The sequence below is a fragment of the Medicago sativa genome, chromosome 1 (assembly GCF_051527215.1).
Source record: "Medicago sativa cultivar Bolivia chromosome 1, Bolivia_mono, whole genome shotgun sequence".
NCBI classification, from domain to species: domain Eukaryota; kingdom Viridiplantae; phylum Streptophyta; class Magnoliopsida; order Fabales; family Fabaceae; genus Medicago; species Medicago sativa.
In genome coordinates this window covers 89472825-89490021 of record NC_140749.1, presented here as the reverse complement: position 1 = coordinate 89490021, position 17197 = coordinate 89472825, and the positions used below count along the sequence as shown (strand labels likewise).

The following is a 17197-nucleotide window of genomic DNA, read 5'->3' as shown; positions in this document are numbered from 1 at the left end:
ACACCGTCTTATTTTGGCTATATCTCGAGCTCTTGATGTTCGATTGACATGATATCATTTCGTTGGAAATCTTAGAGATTTATCCGCAATTTGTATTTTAAAGTTGAAAATAAATTCTGCTTCATTGATTATGGAAAATGAGCTTGAAGTTAGTGACATGATTATAATAAGTGAACTTATGCAAAGAGAAGTGGCGGATTTAAGAAGCATAATGGAGGTTCCAATAACACTTCAAAGGTGAAAAAAAGTGAGCTTTAATGCTGAAGTGTAACTCCTTTATCTTATCAAGAAAACAAGTTTTTGTAGTGATCACTCATTTAAGACATTGTCATTTCTTCTTTTTCATAGAAGAGTGAGGCGCCATCCATTTTCGTTTTGTTTATTCTTGTTTCAATTCTACTCTTTATTTCTCTGTTGTTTTAATCCTTGCAACTTTGCAATTCTGATCTTAATTTTCATATAGTACTATAGTAGTAATTTGTCAATGATATGCTCAAAAATGTTAACCATGCATTTGGGTAGTCATAAGTGAGAATATGAGATGCACTATCATTCATGTGTACTACTGATCAAAAGTCTTAAATAGTCAGCAAAACCAGCCACGCCCCATGCATGCCTTGCCAAGTGCTCATAGTCTTCACCGAAAGCAACTTATAGAGACAAAGATTCCTTTCATCCGTCAAAGGTACAAACAATAAAATACAATATCTTTTTTTAGTAAACAAACAAATCTTTCCAATAATCTTCTTTACCTTTTTGTCCATACTAATTTCAAGTCATCAAAAGTTGGAAAAAGCTAAACACCTTGACCATAACAAGGTTCAAGTTACATCAATATCATTACACATGGAAACAATTACATCAATATCATTATATGAAAACAATTAATTAATACCAAATATAGGCATCTTCTCTAAAATTTGTAGTGCTTCTTTCATGGACGGTCTCTTTTGTGGGACAAGAGAAACACAATTTAACCCCAACTTAAAACACGTGAGAACCACATTTTCTCTACCTTCAATCTCATGCTTAATTGCCACATCAACCATTCTCAAAACCCGGTTTTTCTCCTCTTCAACTGAACCGGGAATAGACCACTGGTCCAACTCCCGGTCCGAGAAAACCCTCCCACTCAAAATCTCCAACAAAATAACTCCAAATGAATACACATCCCATTTGGGATTTGGTTTTATGTTTTGAAACGATTCTGGTGCTTGATATGGCACTTGACCCCCACTAGTAGATGATGATGGCCCCATTGTCCCATAGGGGCTAGGAGTTGAACCAGTGAGAATGTCTTGTTGTGGTTGTGGGGTTCTCTGGTTCACTAACTGTCTAAATGAACCATTTCCTCTATGGTTGATATCATTCAAGAGAAGCAAGTCGATTCCAAAATCACTTATGATGGGTTCCATTTCTGAATTCAATAAGACGTTGCTTGGTTTAACATTGCCATGCACGTGTTTCTTCTCGTGAAGATAAGCTAGTCCTCTTGCAACTCCTTTTGCTATCTTCAACCGCACCTCCAAGGATAAGTTCATAGGGGACGACCCTCCTCTTCCTAAACATCATTAACATAAGCAATTATTAATTTTCATGAACCCAAAGAAATTAGTCCGAAAAAATGGTTAAAAGAAAAATCGCAATTTAGTTCATCTAGTATCAACACATCTTGGATTTGGATTTGCTAACACATTCATGCAGAGGAACATCAGTGGCAGTGGCATTTTAGTCGAGATAGAACGATCCAAATTTTAATGCATATTTTGATTTTTAAAACTGAATTTTAATGTCGACCAAACAACTATCGACATTCATAACTACACGAATCCGCGGATTGCTAACCACATCAAATATAAAGACCTACCTCTTCTACTTGATTCCTAACAAATATGTAAGTAAATCTATTTGAATTGGCATATTCGACTTTATCAACCAACAAAACACTTCGAAACTTTTTGTGACAGCTTGTATAAATAGTTTGATAGGCCATAAGTTATTTTCAGCTTATTTTCGTAAGCTCTTAGCTCATGGAAACAACTTATGAGTAATAAGTGTTTGTACTGTAAAATGTTTATCCAAACACAACCTAACATTTTATAAATAGTCCATATTCCCTAATACTATGTTCAATTAATCGCTAATTTCATAATCATGATTGATATAAATTAACATGTTTGTGCAAAATGCAAAGGTAAAATAATGCAAACTTACTGTAAGCAATACTGGAGAGGCTGCCATTAGGAACATAATCAGAAATAACAAGCTTCTCATCTTCACCCCAACAGAACCCACGAATCTTAACCAAATTAGGATGCTTAACCTTAGCAATAGCTCTCACTTGATTCTCAAACTCCTTCATTCTTTCAACACCACACTCACCAATCCTTCTAACAGCAAAAACTCTTCCATCCTGTAAAACTGCTTTATACACAATACTCGCACGGCTTGTTCCAAGTATATAAGCTGAAGCCTTCAACAATGTTTCCAAATCCAGCTTCGTCTCACCGTCCACCGTTACCAATGTGCCTTCTTTCGGAAGCTTCCCGTTGTCCACAACGATACTGTTAATGTCGCGGTCACTCTCATCAGAGCTTGGATCTTCTGAAGTCTCGTCTTGTTGTTTAATCGTTAAACAGCATGGAGAACATTGAAGTGAATGTGTTTGTGTTTTCACAGCTTCTTGGTCTTGTTTCACTACAGTTTCCAACACTTTCTTCTCTTGAAGTACAGTGTTTGGTTTTGGATATCTTTTCTTTCTTTGTTGATATACACAGAGAATGATAAGAGCTAAAATTCCCATGCCTGCTACGTCACCTACAACAATGGCTGCTATTGTAGTAGGTTTTAGACCATTCTGAGAAGAATCACTAGTTGATGTTGTTGAGTTTGTGTTTGTTCCTGGTGTTGAATTAATTGTTCTTGGTATTGCTGCAATTGCTGGTGAAGATGTGTTGTTGATGTTCTCTGGAGGAGTAGAGATACTTGAGGGAATTATACAAAGATTCTTCAAAGGTTTTCCACATAGATCAGAGTTTCCAGAGAGTGATTCTACTTTTTGATTGAGCAAAGCCATTGATTCAGGTATTGGTCCAGTTAGATTGTTGAATGAGAGATCAATTGTTGAGTTTTCAGGAATGTGCTTAGCAAATGTTTTTGGAATTGTTCCTGAGATTTTATTATATGAGAGATTCAAGTATTGGAGATTTTCACCATTGAAGCTACTTGGAAGAGAACCATTGAACAAATTTGAGGACAGATCTAGAATCTGAACAGAGTTCAACACATTTGGAATTTCACCAGAAAAATAGTTACTTTTCAAAGAAACAACGGTTAGATTCTGTAGAGAAGTGAGGTTTTTTGGGATTGACCCAACAAATGCATTGTCAGAAAGGTTTAGACTTTGAAGGTTTGTGGATAAACCAATCAACTCAGGTAGTTTACCTGAGATTTTATTGTTGGATAGTGAAAGGAACTGTAGTTGAGAAGAGTTGAAGATAGAGTTTGGTAATGAACCATTGAGGAAATTGTTTGAGAGATCAATGTGATGAAGGTTTTGGATTAGGCCTAATTCTTCTGCAATGGAACCAAGAAGTTGGTTATTCGGAAGGATTAAGCTAGTTACTCTAAGAAAATCAGGAGTATTAGGAGATCCTAATTCACTGCATGCAACTCCATGCCATGAACATGGAGTTGCATCATCATAGTTCCAAGTTTCAAAGACTGATAAAGGGTCACTGAGGATGGAGTATCTGAATTTAAGCAAGAAAATTCCATCAGAGTTAAGTGCATATGAATATTGAAGCAGTAGAAGAAAAAGAAAAGATGAAACTCTCAAGAGTGTGTTAAGCTTCATGATGTTTTCCTTAGATGAGACATTGCAACTACAGGTTCATATGGTGTAGAAAAGAACACTTGAGACAGAGAAGACAAAGAAGAAAAAGGATATGGTTACTTACTACAATATATTTGTTCTGTTCACCAAATCTTAGTGAGGCTGTTAGGGTATGAAAAATGAATGAAGGGTATGAAGAAAAGAAAGGTAGCAGAAAGCAAAGACAATAGTTCTACTTTGTGCAGTTGATAAAGATGAAATGAAATGAACCTAACTGACATTAAGATAATAAAAGTAGGATATATGGTATTGTTGTGCCAACTATCTATGTCAAGTTAAAAACAAACAGAGATTTATTTCCAGAAATAATGGGAAAATGGAACAGAAAAAGGAATCTAATTGGTACTACAAGACACCCAAGTGAGTAGGAGCCCATAGTTTGTAAGCATCCTTCACTTTCACACCCCGTGAATTGGTGTACTTTGTTTGTGTTTAGGTAGAAAAAAAATTAAATTTTTAATAAGAGCGAGATAGAGATACACGCGTAAGGTCTTTGTTAAGTAAATGACTTCTCATTGAAGATACTCTTACTATATTGTTGCTGTTGTTTTTTTATAAAGTTAGAGCGAGAGGAGAAGCCGAGATAGAAAACACCTCGGTCGAGATTCTAACTCGAGACTCTGAGTCGATTTGTCTTTTTATCATTAGAACAAACTCTTATATTGTTAAATTTATAATATAAAGTCTTTTATTATTACTATTTCATTTCTTTTTATAAATTTTTCTGACATATGGTTTACGGTCTGCTATTGACCGTAGGAAATGCACCAATTTTTAGGAATTAAAATTATGCTTAAACTTGCAACTTGCAAATGCGATTTGCAGATACCACGACAATCACTTTATTTATTAACAGGGTGTATGATTATTTTTAGCTTATACTTGTGGAATAAACTAGTCCATGTTCTGCCCTAACCACGAGTGATGCGTGAAAAATATTAGACACATCGCATTTGATATCAAACTCAACAATTTATTTTTATTTGATGTAAATTTTTATAACATATCATGATGTTTTACTATTGCACCAATATCAGCCTACGGTTGCAGTTGCAGAGCAGTACACATGGTCCACAGTGTCAAGAAAAAATCAATATTTATTTAGCTGTTGGGGAGCTATGAGGTAGATAGAGTAAATGGATGAATGTGAAGATAAGTGGAAGGGATGATAATCATCTATCTTACATGAGGGTGTTGAGTTCGTGATGTAAAATATTACGACTTATGAGATTAGATTAGCACACTTGTTAACCACGCATGTGACACATTTTTATTTAATGTAACACTTCTTTCACACTTTTTTTTACAAACTTCTTACTTACACTTGTTACTATAGGTGGCATTTACCATGGGAAAGGTGAATCCTTTCCCACCATGGGAAAGGTGATGTTTTAACCATAGATATAATAATAAAAAATGTCAATGGTTGATATCTCTTACCTGTTACCCTTTTGTGACTTTTTGGTTTTACATTTGAAACAAAAATTCAGACCCCACAACATATAGAATATATGTTAATTGGGTGGGGCTTCTTTTATTTATTTTACATTAGACAGATCCAAGGGCCAATATCATCCAATATCATGATCAAATAAAAACCTTATCATCATCTGCTACTAATTCAAGTGGTGGAAATGATAAGAAGAAGATGTACAAAGGAGTGAGATTGAGAAAGTGGGGAAAATGGGTATATGAAATAAGACTAATTCAAGGCTACTAATTGAAAGAATATGGTTAGGATCATATGATACATCTGAGAAAGCTGCTAAGTCATTTGATGCTGCACTTTATTGTCTTCGTGGTCGTCATGCAAATTTCAATTTTCCTGATACACCTTTCAATTTGGATATCAATGCAGTTTCTAACAACTCACTTATACCACAACAAATTCGAGCGGTTGCTGCAAATTTTGCTAACAAAAACCCACCAATTATTGATAATAATAACAATAATAATGGTAATGTTCAATCCAATATGGATTTCTCTCATCAAATTCTCATCCATTTTCAACAACCATGTGTGTCAAGTGGAAGAAGAAGCATATGAGGAGGTTGAAGAGGAAGCAACGAAAGATGACACAGAGATCCAAGTAGTGTGTGAGATAGATGATTTTGGTGGTGCAGATAGTAGTGTTTGTTCGCATGGGAGGTGTAATTCACAGTTTAGTTTAATATGGCATTAAATTTTGTTTGTTTGAATCAACAAACCAAACAAAACTTCTTGTAACCTGTTTTACAGCCACTTGTAAGTCAAAAGCAACCTTTCCCATGGTGGGAAAGGATTCACCTTTCCCATGGTAAATGGCACCGTTACTATAACAATATATATTTCTCTTTTAAGTGTTAGGTGATCCATTCATAAATATGTTCCTCTTCAAGCAAAAGTTTTTGATTCAAAGAGTCTTTGATACTGAGTCATGATGGGAGCCTAAATCACAGAGGCATCATCACACTAATCTTAGAGAAATTATATTTTGAAATTATTTCTTCACCCAAAACCTTGAATTGAGGGTTTTTTTTGAAGGAAAGATGGTTTTTGAGAACTTAAAAGACATTTTCCAAATCATTTTTTATTTATTTCTCAAATTTTCTATTGATGCAACGTGTAGAAGCACAAGAGAGATGTAGAAGAAAAACAGAATGACATAACCTTTTAGATTTGTGAATTCGAACCAAGGTTCAATCCACCGCGCTTTCAAAGTCCTGAACTTATCCAAAACAAAACCCACCCATTTGACATAGGATTTTAGCAATTCGTAACACATTCATTCCTTTAAACCTCTAACGGCTTTGTGGCCAGACCACTAAAGTTTAAAGCATATGCCGTTTGTAACGACTTTCCATTATTCTCAAACAACTCCTCCTTGCTACTCTATATAGATACCTTCTTCGACACATTTGTTCATGTACTCACTTGAGCGTCAGAATTATTACAGATACAACCCCACCTTCAACCTCAACATAAATTGTCAATAGTAGTTAATAATAACAAATAAATTGTAACTATTTTTTTAGGGGATAATAAATTGTAACTATTGATCAGCATCAAAGTCACAATTTAATTTCCTTTCGGACACATGTGTTTTCTGAATTGATCCCGTACAATTTAATTATATTTGGGTCACGGGTGTAAACTATATATAGTAAAATAAAAATGTCATATTGGGAGGTGTTTCTGTGACTCATTGTTGCCAATTCAACCGCACCATCAATTTTCTAACAAATGGACAAATGCTTCAGAAGACAATTTCATGGATTACTATCCTAACTCCAAGTCCAATCTTAAAAGTTATCGTTTATTCTTCATCATATGAATGTAGAATTTTCTTAGCACCACAGTTTTCAAGTGGGAATAATATTTCATTTCATAGCCCCAAGTGAGAAAATACATAGTATATTTATTTCAACGGGAGGCATAAAATCCAAATTCCAAAGTCCACTTTATATATATATATATAGGGTTATGTTACAAGCCACCCTTTGGTGGTGTCTTTTATCAAGTCACACCTTAAGGTGTGATTTTCACTTTTTAGTTATAACTTTGATAAAAGACACCTTCCTAAAAGTAAGTTGGTGTCTTTTCGCAAATGCTCATAGAGTAACTTGATAAAAGACACCTTCACAAAAGGTGTCTTCTATCATAACCCATATATATATATATATATATATATATATATATATATATATATATATATATATATATATATATATATATATATATATATGTCACGAGGTTACATGCTTGTTTTAACATGTATAAATATTGTAAAGATACTACTATATATATATATGTCTGTCTTATTATGCATATATATACACTACATGCTTGTGATTTCAGAAAGGGACAAAACTTTCACATGAGACTATACCTTTTTCTTAGATGAACACAGTCCAAGACTATGAGTATTATAAAAGTTAATTCATATATTTTTTTTTTAAAGGAAGAGTTTATTAATATTTGGGATTGAGTTTAATTGTGCAAATTCTCAAGACTCAATAATTTCAATGAGTTGAGTCGACAAAAGTCCCACTTGCAGAAACAGTATCATCTGAGAAAACAATGTGGGAAACGTTTAAAAAAACATGAAACATTTCTACAACTGTTGGTTCGGTTCATGATCACCAAACTTGTGGATTAGAGTTAGAGATGAAAATACCTTAAACTCAGAATATTTATTAGGAGTCTATAGTATATGATCTGTTTATGCTCTGACCACACTTACCTTGTTTAACAAATATGCCTTCATGCGTAAAATAAATAATAAATAAATATGCAATTAGGTGCCTATACCGTTAAAAAAGTAGTTTGGAGTGGGTTAGTGTTGGTGACCAATTGCACTGTTTATAAACGTCAACATTTTTTTTGGAGCAAAAACATCATCATTATTCACACACACATATTATATATTTTAGTCACATAAATAAAGTGATCAGTTTTTATATATAGACACATACGTATACCCATTTATATATAGCTAAAAATGGTTATATATATTTGTAGGTGTAGTTTGTTAATAGACTCTTTTCAAGACTTGAGAATTATTGAGTTTAATTGTGCAAATTCTCAAGGCTCAATAATTTCATATGTTAACCGTTCTTATAAATATTTGTTAGAATACACCACTATTTTTAAAAGGAGCATGTTTACAAGTGATAACTAAATATTCATCACATACATTTGAAGATGTATGTTTTTAAATATTCATTTATAGAAATTAATGAGTGTATTCTAACATAAGTAAATGAAATCTATACAATTTCATAAAGACATAAGTAAATGAAATGCATAAAGATAAATGATAAATTTCGAATAAAACAATAGTTTGATTGATTGTATGTCTAAATGATCTTTACAATAAGTATTTATAGCACTTAGTCTCATTGGCCATGAACATGGCCTACATAGCTCCGACCGTCTTTAATTGACTAAACTCACAAGTAGCCGTGTGTTTCTCCCATAGTTAGTTGTATGTTGCGTCCCATGTTTTGGCCTTGCTTTCCCATTTCGTGGCATTCTTTGTATGGGTCATAGTCGTTTTTCTTTCATCGGACTAAAAATATGAAACACAAGTCTTTAAGGTGGGATTATCAGTTTCACGTGTCTTTGACTATTTTTTATGTCCACAACATTCGTAAGACTCTTTGAACCATTGAAATATTCAACTCACTCATATTTGGATGTCCTAAACTCAATTGATCCTTCATTATGCTAACTGGGCATCAAATAACCCGTAATCCGGTATAGGTCATTTTAGGTTGACAACTTAAACAATTTTTAGGTGTAATTGTGTAAACAATATGACACTTTATCAACGTATAATATATTTTTAAAATACAAGTAAAATATTAATGGTAGTATATTGATCGTTATTTTCTTTATTCTAAAGAGTCTAGCAGCAAAACTCGCATACACCAAGTGTTGAGAAGTGTGGAATTACGGGTCCAAACCCGCACACCAACATATCAAATGTCTCTGCAGTCTTTTACCATTTAAGTTAACTTTATGTAACTTTCGAGTGAAAAGGACTCTTGTCTAACTCATCATGTCAATCTAAAAATCAGGAAAAGACAAAAACTTGAGAATTTGTTTGATTAGAAAAATAGAAAGGATTAAACACAAGAATCACCAAAACAACTTCATAATTCCAATTTTTTTTTCTTCTCAATTTGAACTAAAAAACTATGATTCTATTCAAATTACTCAGAAACTGCTCAACACTGACTGTAAAAACACAAGAATTATACTGAACTAGAGAATAGAACTTTAAAACCAATAAATAAGCCGTTTAAGTATTACTACATCAGTTCACAAGCATTATTGTGCATGTTGCAAAAGTTTCTGTCAGCTATGATTGAGAAATCTCGATGCAACTATGCAAGGGGAGACAAAATAAATGAATGGTCTTCCAAACTTGTGATATATATAACACAAGACCTCTCCAAAAGCAATATTGGTCCCAGATGGAAGCCAAGAGAATCAGTCTATTAAAAGCCTCTATCTGCTTTATGGAATGTGTAGTATTATTTATGAAATCAATGGCCATTCTTCTTACATATAGGACAAACTATCATTTGAAACACTCCAAACAGGACAAAAATAAATTAAACTCTTGTGGTTATGAGTAGTGTTAGGAACACTCTAACAGTCCTCATTTATTGAGTGAAATTCACATGGGTTTGACACATTTCCAAAGTGTAGGACTCACACCGAGTTTTGAAAAAAATGTTCTTATTAGGGTTGTTCAAAATAGTCATCGAAACTAACCAATCATATTTTGACAATTCACGAACCGAACCTATACTTCAGATACAGTCTACTAACTCGAACCGAACTGCCAAACTCACTTACTGAATATTGAAGAACCTGTTTGTAAACTGCCATCCATCAATCAGTGTGAAATCCCTATAGGTTATATGTTGGTTTTATGATTTTACACTGGAAAGAATCTGCAATTTTTGTCATTGAGATCTTGTTCGCTGTCACGCATCTATGCAACTTTGGTATAAAATCCATAATCCCTGATAGTGGTTTATTTCCTTCTGCATAAACATTAAATGAATTTCTTTGCATACCAGAGCTTTCATGAAATAATTCAATGAAGTGTTCTGTTAAATCTGTGCCTCTTTTGCAGTATTTTTCGGATGCATGTTCGTCTAAATTAATACAGTGCAAATTATGTAGAGTTTTCGTGTCGAGTCAGTCCAAGTATATTGTTAATCTAAACTATTCTTTATGTGAACCAGTTTTGAAAAAAGCTGACAAAAAAATTTGGTTTCAGTTCAGTTTGAAAATTAAGAACCAGTTCACCGAAATATAGCACAGGTCCGATTCAGTACGAACCAAACTATTAACAAATTGGTTTAGTTTTCGAAACTGTAGACATGGTTCGGTTCCGTTCAGTTTTCTATCTGAACCAAATCATCAATGGTCCTAGTTCTTATCGCTCCTCTTGTGGTTATAGTTAGCAGAGTTAACTCTTCATCTAAATATTACTTGTAGATGGTTTATTAATGGATGTAATGCATTATTAGAGTAGCCTTCATTCTAAATAAGAGTGTTTTACAGATTTACAGATATATTAAGCAATGACTTAGTTAGAGAATGCCCACTAATTAGAGAAAGTAATGACTTAGTGAATTAAAATTTCTTTATCTGAAGACATCAACAGGACACTATCAAATACAGTTCAAGGCTTAAGCGCTCATAATGGCGATAACAGATAGGGTGAGACAAGGGAAATCCTTCTAGGTCGTTAACTTTTGCATTTTATCAAACAAGTAAATAGTTCCAGACCTGCAAACAGATAAGATTCAGACCTTCCTACCTTTATCTCTTGATTCCACTGCACGGTAATCTCTATGCCATGTTTGACAACCGGAAAAAATATATAAACGACCAGTGTTCTGCTGGTTATTACATGTTGAAGTAAAAGACATTGACTTAAAAGACAAGTAAAATTATCCATAGAATTGAGCTGATATTGTGATACTGAACAATCAAGGCCTAATGTGATTAAAAAAAGTAAGAGATCCAAGAATGTTGGTGTTGATATTTTCCAACTCTTCCCAAAGATCAACATTGTAACATAAATACAAAAGGAATCCAAGGAACACTAAAAAAAACTAACAAGAAATACAATTGCAACAAGTTATGTCAAATTCATGAGAAAATTTATCATAATAACTCATGTGCAAGACTTTTGTCAAAGAGAATAAATGAACACATAAACCAAACACAAAAATCAATGTTCAAATGAAAGAAACCACCAAGCATCCTTGAAAAGCACCATCACACAAGAATGATAAACACCAAAAGCATTAGAAGAAAATTCAATTTCATCAAGATATAAACACAGACAAGTAAAATGATTTGTACAAAAGAATAAAAACATTTACTCTTTGATAAGTTTATGATTAATCTGTACAAAAGTATGGTCCAGAGTGCATAGCAACAGTAAAAACTAAAAGCCTCCAAAAATAGTAATAAAAGTATAGTCCAAAATCCAAAGCAACAGTAAAAACATTCAAAATTAGTAAGTAACAAGGTTTGCATAATAATCAGAGCAGTAACGACATGATTATCTTAAAATTCGAAATTAATTGAATATAACAAAACTGGAAATCAGAGGCAACCTCTTAAACGGCCTTTTCTGAGTTGTTCAGTGTTTCAGGGCTTTGATCTTCGATTGAGCTTGAGACTATTGATTGTCCACATCTGTAACCACAGATAGAGAGAGAGCACACCACAATAAACAAATACAAAATGAAATCGAGTCAAAAACTCGTCAGTCCCAGCTGAAACCCTGCAGCTCTTGAATTTGTACAACTAGAACAAAATATCCCACCCTCTATTTTCTCCTTCAGAGTCTCAATAAGGGATATCCAGCAAACTCAGATACACAGGTATTGCAATCAAAATCTGAATTATGTTTGGCCAAACTAAGTAACATTGATTCACAACTACGCAATCACAGATCCACATTAAACAAGATTTCGATTCCAAATGTCTCATGTGAAATACATAATGTTTTATTCTACAGCAAGGATTTCAATTGCAGTTGCATTGTAATTAAATTCACGCAAAAAGAGCGCTCAATAGGGTCACAATAATCAATGTCACTGTCACAATCATCATATGCAGTTAATACATAGAACCATTTCCAAACAAGAGAATTCATAATTCAAATTTCGGCTAGAGCAACCTGACAAAGCTTTATCATAAATATGAATAGTCAAACCTTAACCAAAAAATTACAAAGAAAAAACATAATGTTCCATGACATGACAATAACATATTAATCTAAATAAAAACTACTGCAATTCCAAATTAAAACAAACTACCAAAACAAAATAAAGTTCATCCTATGATTAGCTTGCAATGGGTTGTGCAATGACTTTCTTGATGGCTTCAGCATATGTCTTGTGCTGATAGGTAAGCGTTGATTCAAGCAGGTCCTCAAGCGAAGTTTTTGGATTCCATCCAAGCTGCTTGTTGATGATGGTCATGTCAGGAATTCTCTTGTCACTATCATCATACCCCTCACCGTAAAATTCTTTCGAGCTCACATCAATTGTAGGTGTTTCAAGAGGTTGATCACCGCTTACCTTTGAATAAACCTTGATCATCATTTCAGCTAGCTCCCGAACAGTAACCTCATTGTTCGGGTTACCCACATTAAATATCTTCCCATTAGCTCTAGCAGGGTTTTCGATCATCAACAACACAGCTTCAATAGCATCTTTGATATAAAGAAAAGTTCTCTGAGATTCACCACCATCCACAAGCTTCAACGGCTCTCCTCGAAGAAGATTGTTGCTGAAGCAAGCAAGAACCCTAGGAACTCCCTCACTTGGACCATCAACACCAGGAATGAAATCCATTCTCGGTCCAATCCAATTAAAAGGTCTCACAATTGTAAACTCCAACCCATTTTCATCACCTTCACCATAAATCAACCTCTCAATCAATTGCTTTGCACATGCATACGACCATCTTTGCTTTTCGATTGGACCGAAAATGCACGGAGACTCATCTTCTTTGAGCATATAGTAAGCAGGATCATGACGAAGAGGACTGTCTTTAGGGAGAAAACTACCAATGGTTTTCCCATAAACTTCACAGGTAGAAAAATGAATGAGCCTCTTGTTATTTTCTGAACAGTATTTGACCACTGGAATTGCATCGATGAAGTTACTGTAAATGGTGTCAAGAGGACGAGTGTTGTAATCAGCAGGTGTGCAGATTGCAGCAAGGTTGATGACTAAATCTGCGGTTTTGATGAGACCTTCGAGTCTGGAATCGTTTTTTATATTCAAACGGTGAAACTCAAAGCGGTTGTTCCAAGGAAGGGTTTCGGGTTCTAGAAGGTGTTTCAGTTTGTCCTTGTAAACGTCTAGAGCTAGAACTTTGTGAGGGGTTTGTAACATGAGCGTCTCGCAGAGGTGAGAACCGATGAAACCTCCAGCGCCAATAATACAGATTATTATTGGCTTGATTGAGTTGCCGTCTAGATCATCAAGTCTTGTTAGAGAAGAAGGAGAAGACATGTTGACCAGTTTCTTCCTGTCAAATAGGTCAAGTATAAAACCCTAATACGGTGGTGTCTAAAACCCTACTGATATGGTGTTGTCAGAGTTGTAAAACAGACTTCGGCTATTTATAATTAATTATTAAAAGCTGGATATATGTGTAGACCGACCTGTTTTAACCGCAGCCCATGATATTTTACAAGTTTGTTTGGGGTTTAAGGGCAATTTCTTTAGTCTATTTCAAAAGAAATTTTTTGTCATAAAATTACATTTCATTTTTTGATATTTATTTTTTCTTTTTAAAAAATAAATATTTTTAAAAGCTAATTTTAATGGTTTTTCATTTGAAGTTATTTACTGATTTTTTTTTTTAAATTACAAACAGATACAATGCTATACAAAAATTATTATTTTTTTAAAAATGATTTCTTTGTATAAAAAAATATAACAAATGACATCTTAATAGAACTTGACCAAAAATGCTACATTTTTTCTTGGATTACAAAAAATCAACGAAAACTACTTTTCTCATTTCTAAATTTCTCTAAAACTCTTCAAAATTATTCATTTATTCAAGCGACAATTAACTGTTGTTCATAATACTTTTAAATCGGTTAAAGGGATTTAAAAAGAGGTGGAACCGATTTTAAAAATATCGACTGACACTTAACTGCCACTGCCAGGTGGAGCGACGCCAAACAGCACTTGAAAGAAAAAAAGAGAGATTTGAGAAGTGAGAAAAGTAACTTTCAAAATCAACAAGGAAGGCCTAATACTTAAAAAATTGAAAAGCCCAAAAATAAAACTGGGGCCCGTAAACAACTAGAACTCAAAAGTGAGAATCGGAGAAAGCTAGAAGACGAAAACAGACCACAGAAATCGAACAACTACGCAATGCAAACTCTTCTAACGCCGGCACCGTGTTCCGGCAGGTTCACGGCGGCGCCACTCTCAATCTCAGCCATTTCCGTTCCTCGTCTTCCCCGAACTATTCTGAAGCAAAATTCTATCCCCTCACTCCCTCTTAAATTGAACAGTTCTTCTCCCTCTTTCAGTTCCTTCATTTCTCATCGTCAATGGAAGCTTCCCTTCACAGTAACCGCTTCTTCTCAATCCTCTGCAGCTTTCACTCCTTCCAACGAAGAATCGGAAAAAGCAAAACTCGATCAGGTACACACTCTTGTTGTTCTAGACTATTCAATTATGAAATTGAATTCAATTTCTAGGGTTTGAATCTGTGCAATTGACAATGTTGTTATTGTGTAGGTGGCGAAGAGATTGGAGAAAACTGCGAGGCATTTCAAGCGATTAGGTAGCTTAGGGTTTTGGGGTCAGCTAGTGTGCACTATTGTATCAGCTGTCATACTATCGTTTTCCGTTGTTGTTACCGGAAAAGTGACATCGCCGGCAACGTTTTATGCTACAGCTGGTGGAATAGCAGCTGCATTCATTTCAGTGTTTTGGTCCTTTGGCTATATTCGCCTCTCTGAGAGGCTTCGTAGAACTGCAAATGATCCTACCAAGGTACTTGTTTTTAGTTCATTTATATATGAATAATTGAATTTGCTTAGGAAGCTAAAGATGTTAATTGTTCTAACTGTTTGGATCACTTTAGACCATGTTTAGATAAACAACTTAATTAAACGCTTATGGCTTAATGTTTATCATATATGAGCTTATGTAAGCTCAAATGAACCAATTCAAACAGGCCTTAATGTGAAATCACTGTTTGTTAACATTGAATACTAATTTAGTTATTATTTACAATGTTGGTTGAGCTTTTAGTTGTGGTTTCAGGCACCCCCTCGATCTGATGTAGTTAAAAGCTTACAAAATGGTATAGCATTGAACCTTTTGGGGATGGGATCTGCTATTCTTGGGATGCAAGCCACAGTTGGATTCTTAGTTGCAAAGGCTCTTACTACCTCTGCCAACCCATATTATCAGGGAATCGCTCCTGGTTCAAGTCCTGTTCTCGCATTAGATGTCTTTTTGGTGCAGGTAAAACTTATTGGTTGTTCAGTATAAAATTGCCTTCAATAGAGGAAATTTCAGTTATTTATCAACATTACTCTCAGCTGTTCTCTTTCCTGTGTTTTGCAAATTTGACCTTCTTTGCTAATAATGTTAATATAAACGTTTTAATTATCCAAAGGTAAACTATGTATAAGGGCATCATTTTCCCATTCTGGAGAACAACTCCATCTGTATTGTTTTCTGGCATAATAGCCATTGTCGATAGTTTGTTTAAAATTGTTAAATAAGAAATTAGGGGAATGATTAGACTATTGTTATTTGGGGGTGAAGTGTGGATTGGTGGAGCTGAACTTGACAATTTTGCTATCAGAGCACAAATAACATATTTCCCATATTACAAACCTTCCAACAAAAGGAAAAACCGGTGTCTGCTTTATTTTATGTTTTCATATTTTGAGTTTTGACTACTGTTTTCAATTTTTTTTAATAGAAATGGTGAAGATGAGAAAATCTTGTTTCCATTGCTTTTGTTGAATCATGAAACAAGGAAATAGAACAAAAACTAGGTGATAGTAGTATTTTTATATTTGTTAATGAGAGCATATCAAAATGAAATGAAAAACTCACCAAGCAACAAACTAATGTGAGTAACATTAATTGTGTTGGATAGAATATATGGTGCCACTGTGGTAGGCTTCAAGTAATAAGTAATATTATTCTTTCCTTTACAGGCTTCGGCAAACACAATCCTTTCTCATTTCCTTGGGCTTCTTTTCTCGCTGGAGTTGTTGAGATCAGTCACATTACCGCCGTCAGAAGCTCTTCCATTTATGAAGTTTGCATAAGGTATGCCTCAAGTCTGGTAGAAAGAATTTAGGCACCAAAAAAGTGTACCTTCGTTTCCAGTGGTTGTTTTCTTCATGGACTGTGTTTTGTCTTGATACAGCTTTTTAAGGCCCTCTTCGTTGGTGGTTGACATCTTATATTTCCAAGTTGAAAAGAATCTGTGCAATGTTGTTAATAAAAATGAATCATGATAACGCTTCAGCAATTCAAGATCCATGGGCAGATTATCACAGTGGCAGGAGTTTACTGTCTACAGTTTGGACATGTTTGGGTTCTAACATTATCACCCTCATAACTTGTCTAATGTAAGTGTCAAATGAAGAACTTCCAAAATGCAACTTTGAAATTATTTGTATATTCGACCGGTGATGCAATATCAGGGTTTTTTGTAGTATCTTTTTTTGTATTCAAAATACTTGTTTGATAAGGGATGCGGAGAATTTCTATCTTA

The 17197-nt window shown here is 34.3% G+C and overlaps 2 protein-coding genes and 1 pseudogene across 4 annotated transcripts; 1 reads left to right on the top strand and 2 right to left on the bottom strand.

Annotated features, from left to right (window-relative positions):
- Positions 1 to 470: 470 nt before the first annotated feature.
- LOC146958898 (receptor protein kinase-like protein At4g34220) lies at positions 471 to 4107 on the bottom strand. Its single transcript, XM_085740402.1, has 2 exons — positions 2215 to 4107; positions 471 to 1561 (listed from the first exon to the last, which is right to left on the bottom strand). The coding sequence occupies exons 1-2, from the start codon at positions 3854 to 3856 to the stop codon at positions 885 to 887; spliced, it is 2319 nt and encodes a 772-aa protein (XP_085596528.1). The 5' UTR covers positions 3857 to 4107; the 3' UTR covers positions 471 to 884.
- Positions 4108 to 12580: 8473 nt separating this feature from the next.
- On the bottom strand, positions 12581 to 14158 carry LOC146958897 (UDP-D-apiose/UDP-D-xylose synthase 2 pseudogene; annotated as a pseudogene). Its single transcript, XR_015024752.1, has one exon. The product of XR_015024752.1 is annotated as a UDP-D-apiose/UDP-D-xylose synthase 2 pseudogene (transcript).
- A 626-nt stretch (positions 14159 to 14784) lies between these two features.
- Positions 14785 to 17197, top strand: TIC21 (translocon at inner membrane of chloroplasts 21). 2 transcript variants are annotated; one of them, XM_085740392.1, is made up of 5 exons: positions 14785 to 15093; positions 15190 to 15447; positions 15721 to 15924; positions 16632 to 16746; positions 16847 to 17197. In XM_085740392.1, the coding sequence occupies exons 1-4, from the start codon at positions 14818 to 14820 to the stop codon at positions 16743 to 16745; spliced, it is 852 nt and encodes a 283-aa protein (XP_085596518.1). In that variant the 5' UTR covers positions 14785 to 14817; the 3' UTR covers position 16746; positions 16847 to 17197. The 2 variants fall into 2 exon arrangements, with proteins under 2 accessions (XP_085596518.1, XP_085596519.1); XM_085740393.1 differs by having other exon boundaries at positions 16632 to 16951.